General features: G+C 39.6%; 1 protein-coding gene across 4 annotated transcripts in view; it reads right to left on the reverse strand.

Annotated features, from left to right (window-relative positions):
- Positions 1-2,528: 2,528 nt before the first annotated feature.
- CDC42BPB (CDC42 binding protein kinase beta) overlaps positions 2,529-26,347 on the reverse strand; it is an 87,102-nt gene continuing 63,283 nt past the window's right edge. Inside the window, exons 22-38 of one of the 4 annotated variants that reach the window (XM_090141677.1) lie at positions 23,704-23,793; positions 23,196-23,285; positions 22,706-22,811; positions 20,003-20,139; positions 19,310-19,449; positions 17,679-17,760; positions 14,341-14,557; positions 13,896-13,958; positions 10,772-11,368; positions 7,995-8,092; positions 7,801-7,885; positions 7,528-7,648; positions 7,317-7,434; positions 6,356-6,394; positions 6,116-6,224; positions 5,953-6,023; positions 2,529-3,885 (exon numbers count right to left, since the gene is read on the reverse strand). In XM_090141677.1, coding sequence (XP_089997803.1) covers positions 3,754-3,885; positions 5,953-6,023; positions 6,116-6,224; positions 6,356-6,394; positions 7,317-7,434; positions 7,528-7,648; positions 7,801-7,885; positions 7,995-8,092; positions 10,772-11,368; positions 13,896-13,958; positions 14,341-14,557; positions 17,679-17,760; positions 19,310-19,449; positions 20,003-20,139; positions 22,706-22,811; positions 23,196-23,285; positions 23,704-23,793 — 2,295 coding nt within the window. In that variant the 3' untranslated portion in view covers positions 2,529-3,753. The remainder of the gene's footprint in view (positions 3,886-5,952; positions 6,024-6,115; positions 6,225-6,355; positions 6,395-7,316; positions 7,435-7,527; positions 7,649-7,800; positions 7,886-7,994; positions 8,093-10,771; positions 11,369-13,895; positions 13,959-14,340; positions 14,558-17,678; positions 17,761-19,309; positions 19,450-20,002; positions 20,140-22,705; positions 22,812-23,195; positions 23,286-23,703; positions 23,794-26,347) is intronic. The other 3 variants (XM_031592956.2, XM_031592954.2, XM_031592959.2) reach the window with 3 other exon arrangements.

A 26,347-nucleotide genomic window follows, 5' to 3' on the forward strand; every position in this document is an offset into this window, starting at 1 on the left:
GAGGCGACAAGGAGCACGAGGGTGCGGAGAGTGGAATTCAAGCCCAGAACTGTTTGTAGGTGTGTGAGCAGATGGGAAGAAGATCACAAAGCCTGCTGGCGATGCTATGGATGGTCAGACCTGAGCAGGTGAATTCTTTCTCATTCCTTGTTGCTACTGAAGCTGCTTTGCACAGAGCACACTGGAACGTGAGGTGCTCCAGTAGCCCAGCAGCCGTGGCTACAGCTGTTTTCTTCTTTTCTCGTTGGACATAGGCTCAGCTTAGCCCTGGCACATGGTCACAATGTGACACTTGGCTCTCCTGGGGGTGCAGTTCCGTTCCCACATCCCTCTCTTTCCTTCAAGGCTCCCTTTTCTCAGTGCTGTATGCTACCAGTGCCAGCTCATATCATTCTTATGCAAAGGATGCCCAAGCTGGCCTTGTGAAAAGCAATCATTGTGCTGGCTGTTCAGCAGTTCCACACTGAAGTCCCTGTGATTTCACTGTGATAGAAGAAAAACATTTTATTTATTTATTTATTTATTTTACAATAAGGGCAGTGAGGCACTGGCACAGGTTGCCCAGAGAGGTGCTGGATACCCCATCCCTGCAGACAACCAAGGTCAGGATGGATGGGGCTCTGAGTACCTGATGGAGCTGTGGGTGTCCCTAATCAGTGCAGGGGGCTGGACTGGATGGCCTCTAAGAGTCCCTTCCAACTGAAATGGTTCTACAAAGCAAGCATTTACTAAGATACAACAGCAGACTGTACCCAGTGAAGAAGCTGCTTGCTCTCAGCACAGCTGTGCTGCAGACAGAGGTGTTGGCAGCTTTGTTTACCTCTGAGCAGCAAGTGGCACCAGAAGGTATTCCAAAATATGCAGCCTTCTGTGTCAAAGTTCTATGCTAGAAGTGACCAAAATTTCCTGATGAAATTCCTGTGTAGCACGTCCATCAGTGCCTCCATCAGGGACTGAGTAATGCCTCTGTGAAAGTGTCAAAGACCAAATTATCCTCATTCTTTGCATAACTGAATTCCTTACTTGTGATATTAGACCAGCAGCCTCCAGGGAGAAGAAAGCGCACGGTCAGAAGAACATTCTGCTTCCAGTCTTGAATTTCCACATTTCTCAGAGTTCTCCTGAGGGCTCAGGAGAACTCTTAAGGTAACCAGAATTAGGAGCTGTAAGGGGAGAGATCTGAAAAGTGCGGTGGTGGGGACACAGAGAGGGATTCTGTTCAGCCAGATTTGAAGGGAAGGAAAAAATAAATAATGCATTCATACTGAGCAATTCATTTACTTTTCTAGAAACGTTCTCCTGCTTAAATTATAACCGAGCCCTGGCACTGCTGAGTGCTCTGATTTAATACCCCCATAATTAAAGACTTTGTTGTCATCTTAAGTCCTCAGTGTGAGGAGAAAAATCAACTCGAGAGCTGGAGAAACATTTTGTAAAAGTCAAAGGCTGATTAGCCTGAATGCTTGTCGGAAGGCTGCCGGCACACAGACCTCGATCCTCCTGTCACCCTCAGCGCTGTGTGTGGGGCACCATTCACACATCTCTCCTTCAGATGTTTGCAGTGTTTCTTTAGCACTTATTGCTTTGAAAACACGTACAGTATTTCTTATTTTACCTCACTTAAGATGTCCAAATAGATCCTGCAGCCTCCTCATAAGCAAAGAATGGTTTGGATTGGAAGGGATCTCAGAGACCATCCAGTTCCCTCAATGCAGGGACACTACCCACCAGCTCAGGCTGTCCAGGGCCCCATCCATCCTGCACTTGAGCCCCTCCAGGGATGAGGCACCCACAGCTCTCTGGGCAGCAGTCTCAGTGTGAATGCTTTGGCCATAAGGATCTGAATCATTTGAGATGAATTAACTGTGCCACTGCTTTGATGAAATAGCTACTTGAGTACAATCTGAGGGCACATTTCAGCACTGTAATTCACCAAAAGGCCTCGCACTGCTCCAGTGCATACATTTATGTGCAGAAACATGCACCGTTCTTGTAGCGTTCAGGTATGGAGCTTCACAGTACTTTTCAGTTTATATAAAGCTTTCATGGACAAAGTGAAGTTACCACAAGATGACAGCACGTGTCAGTGGTGGACTGTTTCCAGATGTCAAGACAGACAACTATGAACTTTAAAACCTCCCTCTTCTGCTTTATTGACAGGTAAATTGTTCAAAAATGTTCTCACAATTCAATAATTACAAAGACTTAGACTTACATTAAAAAAGTAAAAACCAGAAAACCCCCAAAGCAGTAGTGTCCAGCTCTAACTGAGCCCCTTTATCAATAATCTGAGAAAAAGAGCAAGTACTGTCCAACACTTAACGTAACAGGATTAAATGTTGACTAGAACACTCAGTTTTAACTAAAGATAAGTGCACGTCCTATACAGTGTTTCAGAAAAGAACATTAGCCATTGGTATATCATTAGCCCATTTAAACCAAATTTTAAATAAGTGACATCCAACTGTCATAAAATTGGCACAGAAGGCACACTAGTGTGACAATGACAAACTGGATATGCCAGCCACTGAATTAATTACAAGCTTTTAATGAAACATGGTCACAAATCTTTCGATTACTAAATGTATAATACATGGAAGCATGAGATTAAATATACACGCAAAACATCACCACTGCACGTGGGCCATAGCAAAATATACAGGAGTGTGTTGTGCATTTTTCTACATGATCAATACTTGATTAATAATCATGGGGTCTTCATGCAGATGAGGATACATTTAATGAGAAAAGCAGCACCCCCAGTTACACATCCTTCACATTCCACTTTGGTAACCAATAAACCAGATTGACGTTTTAGTGCGAGAGTCCCTTAGCTCCAGCAGACTCCAAGGGCAATGCGTCCACAAGAAGGCCTGCCAGCTAACCACATAGTGTGTCCTTACACCAAAAAGCCCAGGAGAAACGACTTCTCAGAAGGAGATAGGCAGGAACTATGAGTAAAATTCTCTTCACAGCAATAATTATCAATATTTTAAAAGCCCTGACTAATGACTGGGATTGATGAGGACTAACAAGCGGGGTGTGGGTAGAAGATTGGTAGCAGTCCTATGTACAAGACTAAAAAGTTGGTAGAAAGATAGAAAGACTGTTACGCAGCTGAATATGTAATGGCTAAATGAATTAAAAGGCCACAAGACTATAACCAACTTTTATTTGACATCCTGGTGATACTACTGATGTTGGGAACAACCGACAGCTTCCTAGCATTCTCCTTAAGATTTAGGAAACAAACCATTACAGGAAAAAGGGAGAAGTGTATTTTTTCTGAGGATGTAACTAGACTGCTTGCATTTCCTATCCAGAGGTCCAAATCGTGTCTAAAAGGATTTCCTGCTAATGAGATATTACATCATTCTATAGAAAAATAATATTCCTGATATTGTAGCAACATTATCAGTATCTCTCTCTATTTCTTTTTCAGTGTAAGAATAACAATATTTACTGGTGGCCTTAAAAGCTCCTATGCAATAAAACTGTGTCACAGCTGTGCAGAAAGGAATCAACCGTAACCGAGCAGTGAACAATTCTGCATAAAAAGCTCAATTGCTATTTAGTAAAGAATTTTCTTCATTTCAATAGTTTGTATCTACAATCTGGATATATAATTACTCTTGTACAACACTAGAGATTCGGTGTCAGTCTTGGCACTAGCATCCGAGACAGCTTTGCCCTGCTCTTGAGTACTCTGTGGAGCAGTGGGTGACCGAAGCCAGACCGGTGTGAGCAGTAGTGTTATGCGTCGCAGGTCGACTGGTCCAGTCCATCTAATGTGAGCTGATTCCTATGAGGAGAGTTGGGGCTTGGGGGACCACTGGGATTTGAGCTGTTGGATGGAGTAGAGTGTTTGGTAGAGTCTGAATCAGGCTGTTAACGAGAAACATTAAAAAATTACACTTATTTAAGATCAATTTCTTGCACTCAAAAGCTTTCAAGGCATTCAAGAAATAAAGGAGAGCAACAGGTAGCATGTAGTAGATTCATTTCATAGCTAAACACAGTGCAAATACTTTTATTATCCTTAACAGGCCTTAGTGCAGTTCTGCTGATATAACATGAAGTATGACAAAGTGTGTGGAAATTGCTCTGTACCCCAGGCTCCTCTACTTCAGCCACTGCAAAGCCTCCTTGATAGAACACATCTATCTGTCCATTGTTACTCTGCGTTCACCAGGCTGAGCTTTTAAAGCCATTTTTATAGCCAAGGAGTAGGTTTATCAGTCCGTATAAACATGTAAACAATTACAGTGAAATCATCTTCAGTTTGGTGAGAAGGAAGGAAACGAGCACACAGACTGCTTACAAAACAGCGCCAGCTACAAGACAAGCATGTGCAGTGCCTGACAAAAGAGTGGAGGTTGCCAAGTACCAGGCTGGACAGAGGTCTAGAAACTGAATGTACTTACTGGAGCTGCCCTACGTCAATATCTAACAGAGACAGTCTATCCAGTTATTTCCCCAGCATTAGATTGGTTGTTGGATATCTGCCTTCACAGGCTGGTCTCACTTCAACAGGATGGCTGGCAAGCTTCCCACTATTTTGGTGAGCTACAACTGTGAGCATTGCACAAATTCACAGCTTACAAAATACCGCACAGGAAACATTGGTACTATTGCAGCTTGTTATGTTCAAGAAAGGGAATACATATTTTGTAAATGAATTGAAAGGTAACATCCTACAAGGATGCTGTTCATAAGGTTTTGCATGGCTCAAACAGTGCAAGACCCTTCGTAACAAGATGAACCAGATCATGCTGCAATAAAGCCACGTGAGGAGAAGTAGTATATAAGTAGAAGGTGGTATTAGATACTTCTTTTCCAAGTTACAATCTACTGTATATTAAATTTAAGATGTCCCAAGAAACTGCAAGGTCTATCAAAAAAAGAACACGGTATAAAAACCTACCGCTACTCGTGCCTACAAACAGCAAGTAGAGCAAGAAGCATAATCAAATTTGAGAAGGATGCTACAGAACAACAGGCAACTGGGATGCTCTATCATCATCACCTTTCAAACATCATGATAGTTTTAGAAATGCCTACAGTTAGAAAGTCTCATGTTAGCATGCTTCTTTTAATGGTGACAAGCATTCTCTCAATGAGATGACAAAGGAAGTCTGAGAATGGCTGCAATCAGAACTTGAGACTTTGACTTGGCATCCTTCAGAGGTCTGGCTTCTGGAAAAAACAAGGTAGCCACCACTATAAATCCAGAATGTAAAATTAGGGCTGCTAAAAATAGGGACACTAAAAAGCATTAAAAAGTAAAAACAAATATCTTGATCTAAGAGTTCATCTCCCAGCAAAACTTCCTAATGCTTATCTCACACAGGTGGCATTTCAACAAAGCTGGCAAGAAGTGACACCCGTAGCAAATCAAGGGGTAATAAATAAACCTATCATATAATCTCCTTGGATTCAGGGACACCACTCTTCTGCAGACACTTTCAGACTAGTGACTACTGGCACGTAATTTTACATTTGCTAAAAACAGTTTTACATTTTAAAATTTCATTCCTTTTCAAGTTACAAGACAAAAAGTTTTCCTTAAGGCAGCGCAAAAAGCTATTTAACTAAGCAGCACTTCTTTGCTCTTCTATGCTAACAGCCCAGAGAACATTTCTTGGAGCTTTGAGGACATTTCATCAATTAGACAAAATTGCCTCATCTACAAAGCTTAATCCAGGACACAATACGTCTTAAAATATCACCAGAAAAAGATTCTCAGCCTTGCTTCAGCACTGGTATATCCAACATACAATCAGATTGTGTTACGTGCTAGAGAAAACAAGAAAACATCTGCAGAAAGAAAATATCTCCACAAAGAACACAGTCTTTATGAAGTATTTTCCAAGATAGTTAATTTACTGGAAGAAGAAAACAATCTACATCAACAGGATGTTGTCAGTCTCCTTTTAACAACAGCATCTTTACCTCTTTGTCAAACTCCTGGTCAGGATCAGACATACTTCGGGAAGGCATGGCTCCCCCCACATCACTGCCACCTGTACAGACAGAAGGAAAAACAGCAGCTTTACATCTCTTGTTGAAGCCACAAACAACACTTTAGAACTGAAAAGCTTGCTTCCAGCCTTACTTGATGAGGGCCACGAAATATAGGTTTTGCTTCTCTGCTGCTGTTGCTGCCGTGAGAGGTTAGCTGTAGATGGACATGGTTTTTCATCCTGTGCAGCAGGTAAGACGCTCTGCAGTTGAAATGAAACACTTTGTTAGCCAGCAACAGAAGTTATCCAACTAGAGCTTGTTACTCGTGAAAATTCTGCCGTGCTTTTGAAGCTATTACAACTCGGTGTTGGTAGAAAAACTCTGAACTTACTTGACCACATCCACATATTTTCAGTAACAGACACAAACCCTGAGAAAGACAGAGAAAGAACTAAGCCCCATTGCAGCCATTGGAACCTGTCAGCCAGCAAACCCTCTATGAAGGGGCAGTGACTGTGCCAATAGCTCTGCTTCCTTCCTCCTCCTGCAGAAAGGATGAATGCATTATCCTTACAGAAGCTAGCGAAGGACAAGAAAAACCCTGATGAGCAGCTATAAAATGGAAGGGACACAGCCTCAGAAGTGTACCTCCGCATCTTGCTCTTGGATATTTAGCTATTAAATAGCTCACACTGCTGTATATTTTAAATGCAAACCAAAAAATAATGCTGCAAACTTACATGTGCTTTAGTTATCTTCCAAAGCATTCATTCCTCCCTACCCTTTTTTTTTCCTGCAATTGTCCAAATGGCACAAGCATGCCATTCTTGTTTCTGACAGCATGCAGCTACTCCTACCCTTGCTAAGGAAGCAGAGGAGGAACAAGAAGAGGAAGAAAGCAGAGGGGAACCTTGCAGTGAGGAATGGTCACTCTGGAAAAGGATTTCAGTGGACATAGAGCTTGTGAAAGACATGCTCCAAGCCTGCTGGAGGTGGTATCAGATCAGAATTCGAGAGGATGAGGGGAAGGAAATTCATTCTGTTATTTTAAAGGGACAAGCAAGAAAAAGGAAGGAGGAGAGACCAATTATTTACATAACTACTAACAAGCTCCCAGCAATGATATCTACTTCTCCCAGTGTCTCCTTCTTAAGCCAGCAAATGGTATTTCCATGCAGAGGATTTAGAGCCACTGCACATAAATAAGGAAGGTTTACCTTTCTCAAAATGTCTAGAAGAAAAATTTGGTACTTAGATAGTATTTGAATCCTACGCAGTAAATTTTCATGTTTTCTTTTGCCTGAGCAATTGCACATGCACATACATCTCCCTCCCTTCCAAATGTATTTTACCAGCGGGAGGTCCATGAGAACCTGCATTCCATCTCCTGGTCCCATGTGAGCCACGTGGTTGAAATTTGTTGGGTTAGAAATCATCTTTGACCTTAGCTCCGGATCTCTGAGCATTTCCCTAAAGAAAGCAGAGTGATTTTTACTATCAGCATTCCCAATCTTTGCACGTCATCATGTAGAACCAGGTACAAAAAAAGAACTTAATTCTTACCGCCTCTGCTGTATTCGCTCTTCCTCAGGAACCTTAAATACAAATCTTCTTTTGCTCCTTGTTCGAAGCATTTGCTTTTTGCTATTGTCAGATGTTTCTGGTACACTGAGGACAGCTCCTACTGTAATATCACAATGCAAATTTGTATACTTAGAGTCATGCTGACCCGGAATTATCCAACACAGGTTTCATCTCATTCAAAGGTAACATTGCTTAAAATTATCCAGGCAGCTTGGTATCATTTTCCCATTTCTCCCCTTGCTCAATACTCACCTGCAAACTTGTTCTTGAAATATATTAGTCTTGGTGGCTCACAGTTAAGGAGGTTCAGTGTGCCATCCATGTTCAATGGTCTGATCTGTTTTCAGGATGGAAGCAGAAAATCAACTAAAGCTTAGCCTCCTAGGAAGGAACATCTCCCTTGGAATTAGCCCAATTAAGTTCCATATTCAAAGAAAAGTACTTACCCTTCGCAGGCCAATAGTCTGGACCCATTCCATAGTGTTAACATCAAATACATCAACACCATATTCACTGTACACCGTTACGTATGAAGAATTGCAACCTGCATAGATGTAAGAACAAAGAGAAGACCCTCATGTGGCTTCAGAGGTCTGTATCTGATGTATATTTAAGCAAATTTTAGCAGTTACAAGTTCTCTACCTTACACTACGTATAAGCTACATTTTAAAATATCAACCATTTTCCTAGGCCCACTTTCAAACAGACATTTTTGCCATAACAAACTTGCTAATGACAGCTGCCAGCATCACAGAAAGATGTACCTCTGACCCTTCCAGTATTTTTAAGCTTTGAATGATGATTTCATGAAATTGCAAAATGCCATCTGAAGTTTGCAGATGCACACTAATTTGGCACTTGGTAGGAATCAAGTGACGCGCTTGAAGCTCACTTTTCTACAGATGCAGATTACTTCATTTCGGAAGCAACAAACTACCCACACATCTGCTGTGTGCAGGAGAAAAGAGGGTCACCATCTGTGAGGTGGGTCACAAAGTCACGATGCAGTTCTATTCTGAATTTCCTTCCTTTCTTGCTAACAATTATCTAGCTTTAGATATTCATGTACGGGTTGCTTTCATCGGGTTAACATCAAAATGTCACAATGGTTAAGACTCACAATCCATTTTGTCTTTTAAACCTTTTTCAAAAGCATAAAGGGCACCTGCAGACAAGCTTATTTTAGGTCCAACAAAAACCAGAGATACCTACAGCTTCATATCAACATGATCCTACTCACATAAAGTCTGTGTCCTGATGTAAAGAACAGTTGCTAGAAATTTATCACATTTAGTAGAGAAAAGATAGTCTGGGAGCTGCTTCAATGAACAAAAGGAAAATAACCCAACAGGACACTCTTTACAAGAACTGAAACAGTGTTTTGGTGCTGTTTTCTGTGCTCATTCACAGTAATCTCTGGACAGCTACCATATATACATATCCCAGAAGGGACTTAATGGTCAGCTGTTGATTTTATGGGGTCATGGTTGGCTTGGATGTACAAATAAAGGGAGAGCACAGAACACCAGTCAGGAACACTGAGCTCCTGTGTGGCACAGCTTGCAGCCCAGGCAGAGCCTCACCAGATCCAGAGACCTGGCCCCATCTGCACTGGCCTTGCCCACAATGCGGCTCCCAGTGCTGAGCAGGCTCTGAGCACATTGCAGCTAACAGCCCCACGCTGCCTAAGCCCTTCAGCTCACATCCAACACTCAACTGGCTGCCCAAAAGAATGGAGCAGACTGTGCTTACACTGACCTTGGAGTCTCCTATAACCCACATTATCCACCAAATCCTAAAACCTCCTTTGCTACAGCAGAAGCTACCACAGGGAAAGAACTATTTTCACTTTGATGGTCTCCTGATGGGACAATTCATAAGGAATAAAAAAACAGCCACCATCACATCAGGTCTGGAAAGGAAGACAAGGCTGATGGAAAAGGAAGTAATCCAGTTTCCTTTGTCTACTATTCTAAAAAAATAAAACAAACTGCACATATTAGAGAGCTATAAAATAGTTTACAGTAAGACCAGCTTCTAATAATAACAGACAGAACAATTAACTAGCACATCTAGTCAGCTGAAATACAGAGAACTGTAAAGCTGATAAAGGAAAAGGAAACATTAGCTTTGGCTAATGGTGCTTTGAAGTAAATTTGCAACAACATTGTTTCCTTGTACCTTTTCCTCCGACTTCTCTACAGAACCAGGTCAGAGTAAAGCAAGCAAACAATTTCAGTTTGAGACAATTAAAATTAAACAAACTGCCATTAGGGTCTGGCCTGATCAAACCAATGAGCACCTACCTGCTCTGTGTACTATTTAAACAAAAAGATATTTCTTGCCTTCAATCATCTGAAACACTTTAATTGCTATTTGAGCTCCAAATAGAAATCTGAGTTTTATCACGAACTGCCTCTGACTACTGAAGAATGTTCCACGTGTGCTTCTCTCCTAACTAGCTGATAAACCAGAGCTCCTGAAAAGGACAGAGCAGATGAAAAGTTATCCTTCACCTGCCTCCATTCTTTTTGGAAATTCTCTCCCTCAAAATATAACAAAAAGGAGAAAACTGCAACCAGCTGCCACAAGCAATATTTCTACTTATTTGTTACCCTTATGAACCTTCAGAGCTGCAGTTACATTTAGTCTCCAACTTCCTACTGTGCTTTGAACACTGGACACAGAAGATAACGCAAAGACAACCAAATGTTTATGCTCTCTAGAGGAGCTGAAACCTATGCAGAATTTCCTGCCTCGAGGACTGCTCCAGAATTCTTGTACTGCCCTGCATCCAGGACTACTCTGTACAAGACATTTTGTGCTCACCATCCCTGAATGGGTTTAGAAACCATTTGGATGTGGTGCTCAGGGACATAATTTAGCAGAGGGTTGCTAGAGTTTGGGTAGTATGGGTAGGTTGTGGTTGGACTTGATCTTTAAGGTCTTTTCCAACCTGAGCAATTCTATGATTCTATGATTCCACTGTTAGTTATTCTGCATCCTAGAACAAAACAAAGCATTTTTTTTGCAGCTTCCAGGATCTCAGTCCATGAGATTGCCAAATCCAAAACTACTGTCAGGATATGCATCCTGTTAACTCATCAAAACTTAAACTGTTGGCACTGAAAGACAAACCGAAGCAAAATAGAATACATGCTGATTATTTTTAGACAAGTAAAGCAGCAACAGGGATATGGCAACAGAAAAACATATACATACTACAGGCAACAGGAGTTGCAGGCCACATTAGTTCCTGCATGCGTGACCTTCGACCTTGCGAATCGACGTATACTCCCATATGGCTGAAGCAAAGCAGGTATTCCTCATTACTGAGCTCCACAGCACAAAGGGCATCAAAAGACTGCTGTGAGAGGAACATAAGTGAGGGGTCATTAGGATTTACCAGGTTTATAGATTGTCCATCTCCCTGGATGGTCAACAGAGAGAACCCAGACTGGTAGCCAACACAGAGCTTGTCCTTGAACACTGTCATCCACTGAACAGTTCCTGGAGCCTGAATTTCACTGAATTTTTTGTGGAAAGGTTTAGTTCTGTGAATTTCATAGCAAAAAACCTGCCGTTTAACAGCTACAAACAAACAAGTCGCAGAACTCTTCTTTAGCGTTCCAGTTGTAATCAATTGGCAGCCTTTAGTTTCTGCAAGCTTAATGTCAAAGCTTCCTTCTGATCCGTCCAGAGAGGCCCAGGGGAAAAGGTGAACATGATGGTTCCGGCCACAGATGAGGATGATGATTTTCTCTTTGGGAGCAAGCTCGATCTGGTACACCTTCTTACAGTCAGCAGCACGAACGATCACTGCAGAGGAAACAAGAGCTGTCTAAGTCAAACAATAAACCTGTAAGTCCTGCAGACTTATATACTGATGTCCAAAAATAGATCTAAACACAGACACATACCAGATAACAAAGAACACTTATTATATGTTAGATGCTCTGTTATTAATTCTCAGAACAATGAAACAAAGCATTCCTGTAACTCTTTTTATTGAGATAAAGCTTCATAGCATTGCAGGATAAGGTTGCTTAACCTTTAGGGTAAACTCAAAAAAAAAACCAAAAACTAATATCCGTACTACCTACTCACTGTAACATCATGTACCTTCTGAAACTGGCCCCACGCTCAGGAAAAACATCAGTATTTTGAGTAAACTATGGAGTAAGACTGAATTAGAAGAACACAAAGAGAAGAAATGTAAAGTATTTAATGCTAGGAACTGAGGATACAGAATGCTGTTAGTGCTGGCAAATGCCATATGCAAATACAAGACCCCTACAGCCAGTGGACATTAAATACCTATAGGGAAAGGCAAAAAATGTTGTGCATGCTGGGTAAAGGGGAAGTAGGAATTAACTTAAACTAGAGCAGGAAAGGTTAAGTACACACATTCGGAAAAGCTATCTCATATTACAGACTACTTAGGTTATCTAAAGAAACTGGGGAGACCTCACTGTTTGAAGACTTCAATACTGAGCTAGCAGCATCTAACAGGCTTGTGTACAACTTGTCCTGGCAAGGACCTTTCATGTAAGCAGCTGCCAGTTTATTAACACTGACAATTACAGTTGCCATAAAATGACAGATTACTATGTATGAAAATACCATTACACACAGGAACTGGCCACAGAAAACTCATGGAAAACACCTTTTAACTTAAAACCCAAACTGATGATTTGTTTTCATGCTTACACATGGCACTGCGATGTGTTTATTGTTCCTGTAAGAAATGACCTTTCAAATGAAATATATTCTGTGCAAGAAGCTCTCCTGGAATCTCTGGAATTACTTGCATCTTAAGTTATGTTTATATCTAAGTACTTACAGAATGGTGACCACTGGAATTTTACTCTAAGGAATGGCATTCATTACTGCAAAAAAGAATTTCAAATATCTGATGTCTTTACATACAAAGTAGTTTCTCCTAAAATTGGGCAATGGCCTATTCTAAACAAGTGGAAGCAGTAGCAGTTTGCTTTTTGCCTCAAAGACAATCCTACCAGATAGCCAAGGATGTTAAATTCTTATGCCACAAAAAGTAAGGATTTAGAATATCATCTGAATTTAGAGTGAGTGCTTCATCAGTTACAAGCAAGCATGGTTTTCACAAGGTATGTTTGGCTGCTTTTGAAATCAAAGAGAAATAAATGACTAATGTTTCCAATGGCAATTTGGAACAGGATATATAGCAGTAGATTCTTTTATTTTTAAATTTGCACTGCTCGTTAGAAATATAAATTTTATTAATTCAGTTTGACTCCAATAGTTTATATTATACTGCAGTAAGATATCATGGAGTATCAGATTTCAAGAAACTGCACTGCATAATTAAACAGATGTGTTTGACTGGTTTAGCCCCTAACTGTCCTCGTTCTCATCTGCTAGCAAGCCTTTTGGCCTATATGCTTTCTCTGCCATACCAAGACATGTCTGCCTCACTTATCTGTGTTTGTGACTAGGATATAAGCCTAAAGGGGAAAACGCTTCCTTTATTTCTTATCTGTGATGACAGATAATTCAGTGTTAGAGAGGTATGTCTGTGATGACCAGTGACTAAACAGCATTCACTTTACTGACACACCAGAAACCTGTTCTGGATGAACTTCTGGAATGGACATGGCAAGTCATGGGAAAGAACAGGCTAAAGCATTCCCACTTTTCTCAAAGAAGAGGGTAGAGTGTATTAAAAAGGGGAAGGAAAAGAGCAGGTTTGGAAGGAAGCATTAGGTCATGGAGGTAAAGAGATACTGGAAAGGCGGGCAAGTCATTGCTTTGGCCATCATCAGTCACATAATACGAGTGGTTGTCAAATTTCTACCAGCTGTAAGAAACAGAGAACTGTACACAATGGCTTTCACGGTGAAAGTCTTCTGAACACTTTTTTGCTGCTGCCTGATTTCTAATTAGAGCCAGTTTCAGTCCTCTGATGGTGCACGTTACACAAGTTTCCATGCCAAATTTCTCTCACTTAGTTCAAGTTCTATTTAATAAGTGCCTGATAATTCACTGTGCATCAACTGCTGCTTTGTGTGCTCTGACTACTGAAGCGTTTTGCTGTCTACTGTGGGAACAAAGTTAAGGTGAGAATGTGTCAGAGTATGCCCAGTAACCTGTCCCTTTAATTTCAGCCAGTCAACTGAATATAATGATAATGAACAAATTAGTGTTTATATCTCACATTCATTTTTCATTCTCGTCAATTAAATGAGTGCTTTTGATACTTACTGTACTTGAAGGGCTGTTGTATAACCTACATTAAAACAGCACTGAAAGTTATGGAGCTCACTGTTCTGTATATAATTACTGCATTCATTATGGCCTAACTTACCGTCACGGGTCACTTCTATCACATACAGTCCTTCTTCTGAGCCAATTGCTATTCTATCTCGATCTAAACCAGGAAGGGAAAAAAAAAAAAAAGGCTATTAGCGTACCTATATTTTATCATATCTTTAAAAGAGACTGTTTTCTTTGAACAGCTGGAAACGTTTCTGGACAAAGATTTTCAACAGTAAATCAATTTTGCTTTAGTTTATGTAGCTTGTCAAAAGCATGCTGTCTAATGAATATATGCTAAAACAGCCTGCTCAGCAATCACTATTTACCCCATGAGGATGGAGAAATCCGATTAACCAGGGTCAGATTAGCACTTTTCCCCATACCTTCCTACTGAGATATTCATCTGAGGAATTCAAAGCATCAACATTATTACAGAAGCCCACCTAAAAGCTTCAGCAACTCTCACACACTTATAAAAGCTAAAACAAACATACCTACGATAGCAGCAGCTAAACTCGCTTTAATAAGAGGCAGTGTACTGTCATAGGCTTCTTGTGGAATATGCACGACCTGGTTTTTCAGTCTGTTTTTGTGCAGGATAGATTGCAGCCCTTCTAGAATTCCAACCCACTTTCTCTTCTCATTCTCATTTTCTGTCAGGATCAGTAGAGAACAAGACTTTGAAGGCAAACCTAAGAGAGAAGCTGTCACCTTTTAACAGACAGAGAAAATGAAATTAGTAACAGTACTAAGAGTCCTTTTTGCCATTATTTTATTGTTATCCATAAATGAGCTGATTACTTTGTCAATACTACTCTGACTTATGAAGTGGCCACTTTGTCAGTATTAAATGCTTCCCAGAACTGTGAACATAAAATGCCATAACATACCTAAGTGGTATGCAATGCAGCACAGACCTAATATGGCCACAGCACTTCAAAAAAATGCACAAGCTTCAGCGGTTTTGTTTAAAAACACTCAGTCTTGCTTAATCGTTCTGAATCCTAAAATATGGGCAAGGAATCCTACATTCCTTTCCCACACGAATCAATGCATGCAAGCAAAAGGCTCCTTCGTGCTCTGAAATGGAATTTTAGATGCATGCAATAATTTGTCCCAAACACTTTCCCCCATCGATTTCTCATAACTTACTGATAATGAAACACGTGCTTTCAGAATCAGAGGCATTTAAAACCCAATGGCATTGCTATTAGTTCTAGATTTTGATTTTGCTACTTAATTTTTAAAATATTTGTCTGGAGAGAAGTGCAAATTGTATCTGCATTAAAGGCCTGAAACAAAACAATCTTCTGTAAATGAAATACTGAACAAAAATCAAAACAGCTTCAATTAACTTTCAGGGAAATCATCCTATAAGTCTCTAAGCAGAACATGTTCTCTGAATAAGAGAACCATCCAGGAACTTTCTGTACGCATTAACTCAGTTATAGAACCATAGAATCACAAGGTTGGAAACGACCTGCAAGATCATCTAGTTCAACTGTCCTCCCACTACCACTGCTACCACAAGCACTAAGCCGTATCTTGTAGCTCCTCATCCAGATGCCTCTTGAACACTGTCAGGGACGGCAACTCCACCACCTCCCTGGGCAGCCATTCCAGTGCCTGACCACTCTCTGACAGAAAAAGTTCTTCCTTATGTCTAATGTCTTAACGTTAGTTTTGCACCCCTTACAAAGAGATTGTAGGAACTGAGAGATCATGAGAACTTCATCTTCAGTCACGGATAGCACAACAGTCAGTATCAGCCTTTACAGCAGACTGGCAGAATAACAACAGTTAAACAGAAAAAAAAAAGCAGCAAAAGGTTAAAAAAAAAAAAGAAGGGGGCAAAACTGAAGGCTATCTGTACACAGAATTAAACATCTTCAGTCTATATGCCTTGGTGAGAAAATAAGAAAAGTCCTTACTGAAGGACTCCACTAGAGATGCTATTATGACACAGGATGAGGTCATCTAGACTGCAATGTCTGGATGCTACAACAGCCTAACATCTAGTTTACAAAACAGTTACCAAGGAGAGATGGTTGGAGTTTGAGCATTTCTTTCTCAATTTCATGGGAGTCAGAGGTGGCAATATTTTGGAGTTTGGCATCATCTTGGTGTTGCTTTCTGGTAATAGACAATCCAGAAGAAACAAAAATCTCCTTCTGGTACATCAGCAATATCATCACATGTTGTGTGAAATAACACACAAAAGAAAGATACCATATTCTATACAAATTATGTGAAGTAACCACCTTAACTGTTTTGTATAGGCTGTTCTATAACATTATGTCAGTAATGTGCAGATCTAGGAGATGATGTTCAGGGTGAATCAAATGAAGCTACAAAAACTGCCTCTCCTGCAGGAGAGGGTGTTTGCAGTGAGGGTGATGAGGCAGTGGAACAGGTTACCTAGTGTTGTTGTTGATGCTCCATTCCTGAAGGCTTCCAAGGCAAGTCTGGATCAGGCCCTGGGCAGCCTGATCTAGCTATGCATGTCCTTGTTCACTGCAGGGGATTGGGCTAGACAGTTTTTAAAGGTCCCTTCCAAATTTAAGGATTCTATGATTCTATATCACTGGCTTCCAGCTATAGGGACTCCTTTTTTGAAGAACTAGGAAAAAAAGGTGGACCAGCATCTTCTCTGGTCCCTGTCAAAAGGATATCTAAAGAGATAGCCTCACATACCAGATTTTTAGTTAATTCATCAAATTTCTTTAATGTAGGGGATAAGCTGATCAAACACAAGGCATTTCGTCATCCACACAAGTATTTCAATATTGGCACTATTTGATAAAAGCAGAAAGTCAAGCAAGCTAAATTGCGTAGATGCCTTTTTTTTAAATGAAGCAACCAAACCTCTCCAATGTGAAAGACAGAAGGCAGATGCGAATAAATAAAATACAGTTTAGTAAGAGGAAAAAGAAGGTAGTAGTGAACTAAAGGATGAAAATGTAAGGCAGAAATTATTTCAACCAAAAAAAAAAAGCAGAAAAGTAAAATGAATGTAGAACTCAAGTAGCCAAGATATTATCTAAATAAAAGTCACTGGCACTGCATGTGACTCTCAGCTCTTTGGCTTCCATGTTCCATTAATTTGATTCCAAATGACTGAGGTTTAGATGCTGAAAACAGTGAGAGTTTCTGTATTGAAATGAAAAGAATTATAGATATTGGCTATTAACATACACTTCCCTACATTTTAAAATTCCAAATTAAGTATAATTCACAGAAAATCTAGGAAGGTTTTCTCTTATTTAAAACTAAACAGCATTCAGATAGAATAGGAGAAATGAATTCATAACTAAGCTAATTATTTTATCTTGTTTTCGTATTTCCTACTGTACTTATATTTGAAATTGAGGAAATAAATACTTTTTTACTTAAGACAACATATGGTAAATCAAAGTCAGCAAGTAAAATCCAGCTTCAGTCTAATTTGTTACAGAATCAATTCTCGAAGCTAAAGCACTCCAAAGCCAAGAACAGAAAAACAGGATCCAGTAATGCCAATGGAAGAGGATACAAATATACACTAAAGGAATTGAATTCTAAGTAAAAAGAAAAAAAGAAAAAAAAGGCAACGTTATATGCAAGGAAGCACCAAAAGGAAGAGAACTTCATTCTTTTTAATTCAGTAGGAGGAATATCATCTTGGTTTTATACACGTTTCAGCAAATTTCTACAATTTTTATACTTTTGCATTCAGGGAAAAGAGAATTCGCATAGCTTAATAAACATTAAATGTGGATGACATACTTCACTATGAAAATAGAATACCAATGTTCAATTTGTATTATCTTTAACAGTAAATTGTTAGCCATACCCTGAATATACAAGGGATGTCTTTACGAGTTGCATGTATTACATCTGGTGCTAGGACAGAGCTCACAGAAAAATCTTCATCTCTAGTAAAAAAGAGATAACAAGAGAATCACGTACATGAACACACAAACGTATTCAGCAAAATCTAACTGATATCACACTGTTTTCAATAGGCTGCAATCTGTTAACACTGCACAGAGGTCACAACTGGGATCACTTATTTGTTATGCTATAACTGCCCTTGACCTAAACAACTCACAAGCTTTAATTATGGTTCTACAGCATTTGTACATGTAACTAAGTACACCTGAATTTAAGTGGGCTGGCTTTGTGTAGTTTTGTTTTTACCAGCCACACCTATTCTACAATTAGCAGCAAGAATATTGCTCTTCCAGCCCAGCAGACACATTAGAAATGAATAATTCATACCTCAATGTGTAGCAAGAGAGGGGCCTTTGGAAAAAAAGAAAAATCACATAAAAAGCTCTTGGCAACATAATTATAGTTTGTGGGATTCAAATAAGGGTTTTCAAAACAGCTAGATTTTATTCTCTATTACAGTAAGATAAACAGACATCGGAACAACTTTTGCATTTCAGGACGCTCCACCCCAGAGGGCTTGTCCACACAAGCCTTTTTAAACTGCATTTTGACCAAGTTGATCATCATAATTGCCAATTTTAGTGCAAAGATGACACTAATGCCACTAAACTTGCCCATGCTAGAATTCACAGCTGTGCTAGTTAGCGTCTATTAAAACATCTAAGAGTCTTCAGAAGACAGATTCAAAGAGGCAGCTACAATAAACAGATAAGACATACTACAGTCAGTACAATATCTGGCTAAGTTGCTTCAAGCAATGTACTGATGAGAATGCTGCTATTTTCAATAGATCTGCACTTCTGCTGCCAGCATGTCAGAGAACTGACATTGATGATACTCAGAGAATAAATATGAGAGCAGAGCAGCAGTACCGATGTAATCCCATGGTACTGCTGTCTGGGAAAACATAAATCAACATGCTTGGGAATGCAAACTTTATATTCAACACTATGTTGTAACATTATAAGTTACTACACTAGATATTTCTGTAAATTAAAATTTTAAAACTTTTTTGTTACTCTGATGAATGCAAGTCTCAGAACTTTTGCATACAGTGTTCAGTGTCACAAACGGCTCACCACAAAAAAATGACTCCTGTGAGAAGGCAGAGTCAGAGGCATCAGCATGGTCAATTAGCTGATGCTTATCTGAAGGCTGCTTCAGTCTTCTAACTTTCCTGAAATTACTGACTGTGTGACAATCTGACTTGCTGTTTAGGTGGGAATGCAGCAGAAGAATCCATTCACCAAGTACACCTGTTTTCCATTTGGGCACATGGAATTCTAGGAAGAAGCATACTAATACTCTCATACTTCTGCCTTCTCATAAGTCACTCAAGTGACTCACTGTTTTTGAGCCACTTTTTTCAATCTAAACTTAGCTGGCATCTATACTCAGAAAATAAAGTCTTCTTCAAAGCAGAGTTTTTATATGACCCAGAAGTTTCTTGTATATATAAGTACTCTTGTTACGGGAAAAAAAATGAAAACAAAAAACAGAGGATTTCTCCTCTATCACAGTAACACAAACCTGAGATCCAGGACTTGACTTGCAACAACTCCAGGCTGGGTGGATTTTCCTTCAGGCACATCATATAAGAAAAGTTTACAGTCACAGACAACTGCATAGGCTCTCTGCCACCCTTTCTTGACTCCTGTAGGCTTTGGAACCTGTGTAGAAGTAAGTAACTGTTTATTAAATGTAAGCACATGCAGCAGACACAGAAAGCAGGGACATTTAGATAAACTATAATCAGTGGATTACAACACATTTTACTTGCTCTTTAAAATGGAGTGAAAATCAAATAATTGAGCAAACATTTCTCCTTCCTTAAGCTCTTATATTCTCTGTTACAGTATAGTAAGTATATTAAGTAGCTTTAGGATAAACAATGTGGCCTGTGTAGTACACAAATGCCAAAGCAGTCAGGCAGTTTACCTTTTATATTATGTTTGCATCAACTATGACAGAAATTCTTCCTTAAAGAAATGCATTGGATTTTTTTTCCTTCTTTTTTCCAACCCCCTTAGCACCTTTAAAATTTTAGCTACTAACCTTCAGGTCTTGTAGTAAAACCAACCCTTTCTTCTACATCTAAAGCAACTAACGTTAAATAAGTTATACAGATGCCACCTAAAGTCTTATGGCTTTAGCACAATTTAGCTGCACAGCTGTAAGTAAAGTGTGCTGCTGTACTCTTGTCCAAGAACAAATGACTATTACCTTGACATAACCTTTATAGGCAGTTCCTATTCCTCTTTGTACATCCACACCAAGGGGCCTTTTGGCTTGCTCAGGTGGAATAGGGCAGACCTGAGGCGCACTGTCCTTGCAGGAAACATGGCATGCAAATGAACACACTAAGTACAAAAGAGAAAATCCACAGTGAAACATGTATGAGTGAATCATAACAGGAGATTAATGCAGTTTATCTACCCTTACAATAAGAAAATCGATTAACTAGAGTGAAATTGCCAGTCAAACACAACAAGAGTTCACAATGCTAAAGGAGTGAGCACACTTAGATACTGAACACTCTCCAAAGTGCTTTGATTTTCTGTTTTCAACCTATTATTTCCATAAAAGGCAGGAAGTGACTTCACATCTCAAGGGGACATGGTCAGCCCTAGTACTGCTAAGCAGCAACCAACTCAACTACAGGAGAGAATGTGTATTAATAAAGGAAGAATACAAATTATTGGGTAGGAAACAAGATAAAGGTAACAGGTGTTCAATTTGATGTTAGTATGCAGGAGCATCTAAAATTACAAAAATAAAGTAAAACTAAGCCTCCAAAAATAGAAAGGCTAAAAGTAATAAAAACAGGCAATAGACTTGAAGGTATAACAAAAACCAGGGGACAGTGGCTGAAATTCTGCATGATGTGAAAAGGGCATAAATATATTTCAGAGCTAAAGTAAGGAACAAACATATGCTATACTGATCACTACATTCTTTCTTACCATTCACACCACTTTGTGCTGCACCAGCAAGGGACAATGCTCTCCTGTCTATAGAGTACTTCACTCAGAAGCACTACATTTAAAAAGCACAGAATGCATGACATTTCACTTAAGACAGACTTCCAGAACTGCAGAATGAATTAAAATGTTATGAAGAGATACCTTTACAGTTCAGGGGCCAGATCTTTCCATAGATTTAGTCTTGTTTGCCACTGTGATCCTATCTCTAGGTACAGGAAGGAAGACAGAGACATGGCACTGTCATGCTTCTTCCTCACCATATTCCCAGATGCAGACATTTGTTAGATACTCTGTGCACATCTAGTCCTGTAATTAGGAAGGGCCAAAGGAGCCCAGGAACACATGGTAGATGGGAGCAGCATGCTTCTGCTAGAACTACAGGCTGGCCTTCAAAGTTCTACCTCACGATGCCATTGGGAAGATACAGGAGAGAGGGTAGCCCAGGGCAGCCTGCCTGGCTTGTGTGCAAGTCATGCACACAAAGCACTGCAGGTGTTGCTCACTACCAGATAATGCATTCAGCTCATTCAGAAGGCATCATAATTGGTGGGACTGTGCAAATCAAGGTACATTAGGTGCAGTACAGGGCCAGTTCCACAGGCCTCTGAAAGCACAGCTATATTTGACCAAGCCTCCAGCATTAGAAAAAAGAAAGAATTGGGAAAAGCAAGTGACTGGGGGTGGAACGTGGCAAAAGTTTAGTTCTACTGGAGTCATCTCTATTCTTATGTCAAAGTGATTTTTTGTAGCTATCAAGACTTGGACAGAAGAGGCAAACATGGTACTAATGATGCTCTGCTCACATGCAAAAGAAGAGATGCTCATACACTAAGGGAGTATGGGGGGAGGAAAGAGAGTTTAAAACTTGCAGGAAGAGATGCAAAACAAGAATTCTGAACTGCCAGCAGGAGACAAAAGTCTGCCCCAGGGCAAGAGCCGGCAGAGCTGTAGATGATCTCGGGGAAGAAGAATTGCTGGAAGACCTGTCAGGAAAGAAGCCCTGAAGGGCAGATGATGCCATCTGAGTGTGATGCTGGAAGTGTGGAGAGGGTGTCAGAGCAAAAAACTAAGCTGGGCAAAGAAATACAATAAAACTATACTGTAGTATTTTGAAAAGATGTTTGAACACTCACTGACTTGATTTGTCTCACCAAGTTGCATACAACACAAGAGAAGTATTTTCAAACAAAATTACCTCCAACTACTCAAACATGGAACTCAGTGGTACACATACATCACAGAAAGCATTTTAAATAGGCTCAATTGACAGCAAGGCAGGCTATAGGCAAAAAAAAGGTTAGTATATACTCTTCCAAAACACAGGATTTATAATTAAGATTTGTATGCTATCAGTGCATTCCTAAAGTCTTTTTTGCTTCACTATACAGACAGAAAACACATCTCGCCTGCGCTCAACTCACACTATATATAACACTAATGGTAGCAATGGTAACAGCAAGACGAAGGGAAATGGTTTTAAATTGAGGGAGGGAAGATTTAGGTTGGATGTCAGGGGGAAGTTCTTTACAGAGAGAGTGGTGAGGTGCTGGAACAGGCTGCCCAGAGAGGTTGTGGATGCCCCGTCCCTGGAGGTGTTCAAGGCCAGGTTGGATGGGGCCCTGGGCAGCCTGGTCTAGCATTAAATGAGGAGGTTGGTGGCCCTGCATGTGGCAGGGGGGTTGGAGATTCATGATCCTTGAGGTCCCTTCAAGCTGGGCCATTCTGTGATTCTGTGTAATGGTTTAAGGTATTCTCTGAATTTAAAAGACTGGTGCTGATACAAAAGAAAGAAAAGGAAAAACATTCAGTGGTAGCTACTCCTCTCTTTCACTCTCTTCCCAAGGAAATAATTGCTTTAAAATACATCAGTGTTTTCAGATAATTTTTTTGGGGGGAAGAAGGGGACAACTTTTGGAAAAAGCAGAAAGTCTGAGTGACTCACCATCACAGGCATAACCTTGTCGAACCAATCCCACCATAAGTGAGGTGCAATGACTGCACTGAGTAGGGCTTGTAAATGACTTGATATTGAGCTGGTGAGCTTTAGGCTGTAAAAGATACATTCAAGATAAACAAAAGAAAACAACTTTTCAACTTATAAAATGAAAGCATGCCCACTCTCCCTCCCCTTCCAGTATATCAGTGTGTGTTATGAAATCTGAGCTTTTAAGTAACTGCATCTTGTAAGAGGTGCTGCAAGATAACAGTAACATTTTTTAGTTCGAATCGTAGAAGACATTCGAGCCAAATCCTCTATTTATTCTGCCATCCCTTTTGACAAATCAAAACCCATCACCTTGCATTTGGTAGTAAAAACAGAGACCTAACAAAGAAACAACACATGACAAACCCAAACAGGACAAACACAGATGGCTAATTAACAAATGGTAATTCTTCCTTAGTTCAGAATGTAGTTAGCACAGTCCCCCTACCTTTGGTACAGCTAGAGAAATGGACTGAATGGTGGGGGAAGGAGCAGCAGGCATCCTCTGAAGCCGAATTGGTTCCTGAATCACAAAAAACTGTAATTGAGCAAAATGAGGGTTCAAGAATTTGTTTCAAGGTCGGGGTGGCAAAGCTTATTGTTTTCTGGGTTTTTTTCATTTTTTTATCAAAAATTTGTCAGAAACATTGCCATTCTGATTTAGTAGAAACAGATTGTATTTTAAAGCACTCACAGGAAAGCCTGCACACTAACAAGCAAGCAGCAATACAGAAAACATACGAAAATGAGGTACATCAACACACACAGAGCCAGCAAAAAGGTTTCATATTTGCAACTATTCTCAAAGCAGATGCAATTAATGCTGCCAAGTTACACACATAAGCAACATTCAATCTTGCCTCTTCATACAAAAGCTGCAATATATACTGATAATGAACAAGACAGAGAGACTTTCCACTGAATTACTCATCAGGGTAGAATAATGGTTCCCTTACTTCTTGTTGCTGCTCTGCAGTTACAACTGAAGTAGATGGTGAAACTTCTGATTTGGGACCCTGTGTTTCCTGCTCACTAATGGAGCCAGTCTGCAAAAGTGACAGCAAACATGTTAGATTAGATACCACAAACACGATGAAGTGTCCTTAGGCCAACAGAATGGAAGTTCAAAGTAGCTACAGTGAACAGCTCACTGCAGAAATAAATGAGAAACTTTGTTCATTTCTGTATGCATGCATCTAACAACTTTATACTCTCAAAAAATCCTTCCTCAAACAAAACCTGCCACCTGATGGAAAAGCTGTAAAGCTGGAAGCACTAAGATATGCAAAACCCAGTAGTAGGCAGCATAAATACTCTAACAGTCTGCTTTTCCCAGAAAGACTGTGTTGATTTTCTTGCAGGCAGGTATGGAATGATGTCTGAGAAGCTTGGCAGTAATCCATAAAACAGCTCATTTCTCATGGTAGCTTATGCTACACTAAGATTTTTCTAGCACACAGCAGCCACCACAAGAAATTCTTTGAGTAATACTACACAAGGTTTTTAAAACTAAGTAATTTTTTTAAAAATGATTGCTCATCCTATTTTCACTTTGATAATTAAAAATAATCACATTGTCTTAATCACACTGTCCTACGTTTCACTAAAATTTAAGACTAGCACCCGTTAGAAGCTCTCTCTTAATTTCACACTTACATTAGCAACTACTAATTGCCAGCACAAGGGGGAAGTATGCTACAATTCCAGAGCTAAAGAAGCTGGGCGTGGAAGCAGGGTGCTGTATTACTGTACTCTGAGGACATCATGGAAATCACGATTAACAAACATCAGATTAGGCTCACATAAATGATGTAATTAGCACTAAAGGCAATGAGTAATGAATCACTCACTTCCCAGCTAGTTTCAACAGGAAGATCACTCAAATTCAGTTAGCTCACTAAATAGATTTGGGTATTTGTTATTTTTTTTGTTTGTTATGAATTGATTCGTAGGGCTGGGCCACTGAAGATCAAATTAGACCATTATGCAATACGAACAATTTAAAAATGCAAGGCATGATTCAGCTTTAGCCATATAGATAGTCAAAATCTAAAATAATAAGCCTGTAAAAACGTATTAAAAGAAACTAAACTAGCTCTATTTAGTGGATTAAATTATAGAGATGCTAAGGAAGCAACATCTAGTTTTAGAAGGCCATTTTTACTATGATAGGTCACAACAAAATAAGGACACAGAACTACTAGCAAGAACTTACTTCTTCCCAAAAGGCTAGCAGAGAAGATGTAGACGAAGAAGAAACAGAATCCTTTGTAGTAACAGATATGAGGGATAAAAATGATCACTTATCACCCACAGAAAAACTTCAGATGAAATACTAGCAGGCTAGCTAAATAAAATGTTTTATATGGCCCAATGATATTCATTCAAACTAAACTAAACTAGAGCAGATGACACAGACAACCCTTAAATGTACATGTGAAAAAAAACTGCTAATGGAAGTTACTAAGTACTGTATCAGGAATTTTAATGTAATTCATCAAAAAAATGCCACTTGCATTCAATCAGTGAGTATGCATTTATTGCTGGATCTGTAGACTGGATCTTTAGTAGTTACCATCTTGATGTTCTACATTACTATTTTAAGTGTGTTTGGTGATTTATAAAGCAATATCAAAGTTGGTAGATAAAAGCTATCCAGCTTGTAGTGTATGTAAGTAATGTTTTTCTCTCTTCACCTCATCCACGTAGCTCATCTCACTGCTTAAGCAAGAAAGCCAGCTTGAACGTTTTCAAACTGAGAACAGCACAGACACAGAAATACACACAAGCAAATATCACAGCATGTCCATGGGCTTTCTTTTTGGCATCAGTAAGAATTTGAAAAACGACGAAGAGTGAACAAATTTTACATATATTATCTCACCAGACTGATTAGGTTTTAACCTCAGCCCTTTTAACTCAGCTCCATAAACAAAACAGATCATTCTTTCCAGTTCCAGCTCATAGCTTTATCCTGACTGGCAATGTGTTTTGTAAAAAGAAAAAAAAAAAAACTCAAATCTTCAAGGATCAGGAGTTCATGAAGTAAGGAGATGTGATTCTGTGTTGCATTTAACAGCTGCTTCCTTGGGGAATGCACAAATTTTTCTAAGCAAAACGCCCACTTGGAGTTGCTATGTGTATGATTAGTTTTCTAAGGATCAGAGGGTGTGTCACAATGAACTTACAGTACCATCATCTGTGGGTCCTCTGATTATCTTCCCAGTCCCTTCTACTCTGACCACCCCACAAAGATCTGGAGCCAACAATTTGATATATTTGTTTAAGCACTGTTTGAACTGTGTGAATATATATACATTTTAAAAGTTAACTAGCATCTTCCAACTCAAAAGTATTTAATCCCTTATTTGTAATAAGCTATGCCAGCCTTTCTAAAACAACCTGAATGTATAGTATTCAGCCAAAGGCTTGAGACTGACTTACAGAAAATAGAATGAAAAATATGTAATGTAAGCTTATGGGAATATTTACTAAAGCTGGCAGCTTCTCTTCAAAATGCCAACTAATCTGATGTCTACTGGTCATTCAATTCTACGACACACTAACTTGACTAACAAACCAGATACAAATTTGTCATAT

The sequence above is a fragment of the Phasianus colchicus genome, chromosome 5 (assembly GCF_987193195.1).
Source record: "Phasianus colchicus chromosome 5, bPhaCol1.hap1.1, whole genome shotgun sequence".
NCBI lineage: Eukaryota > Metazoa > Chordata > Aves > Galliformes > Phasianidae > Phasianus > Phasianus colchicus.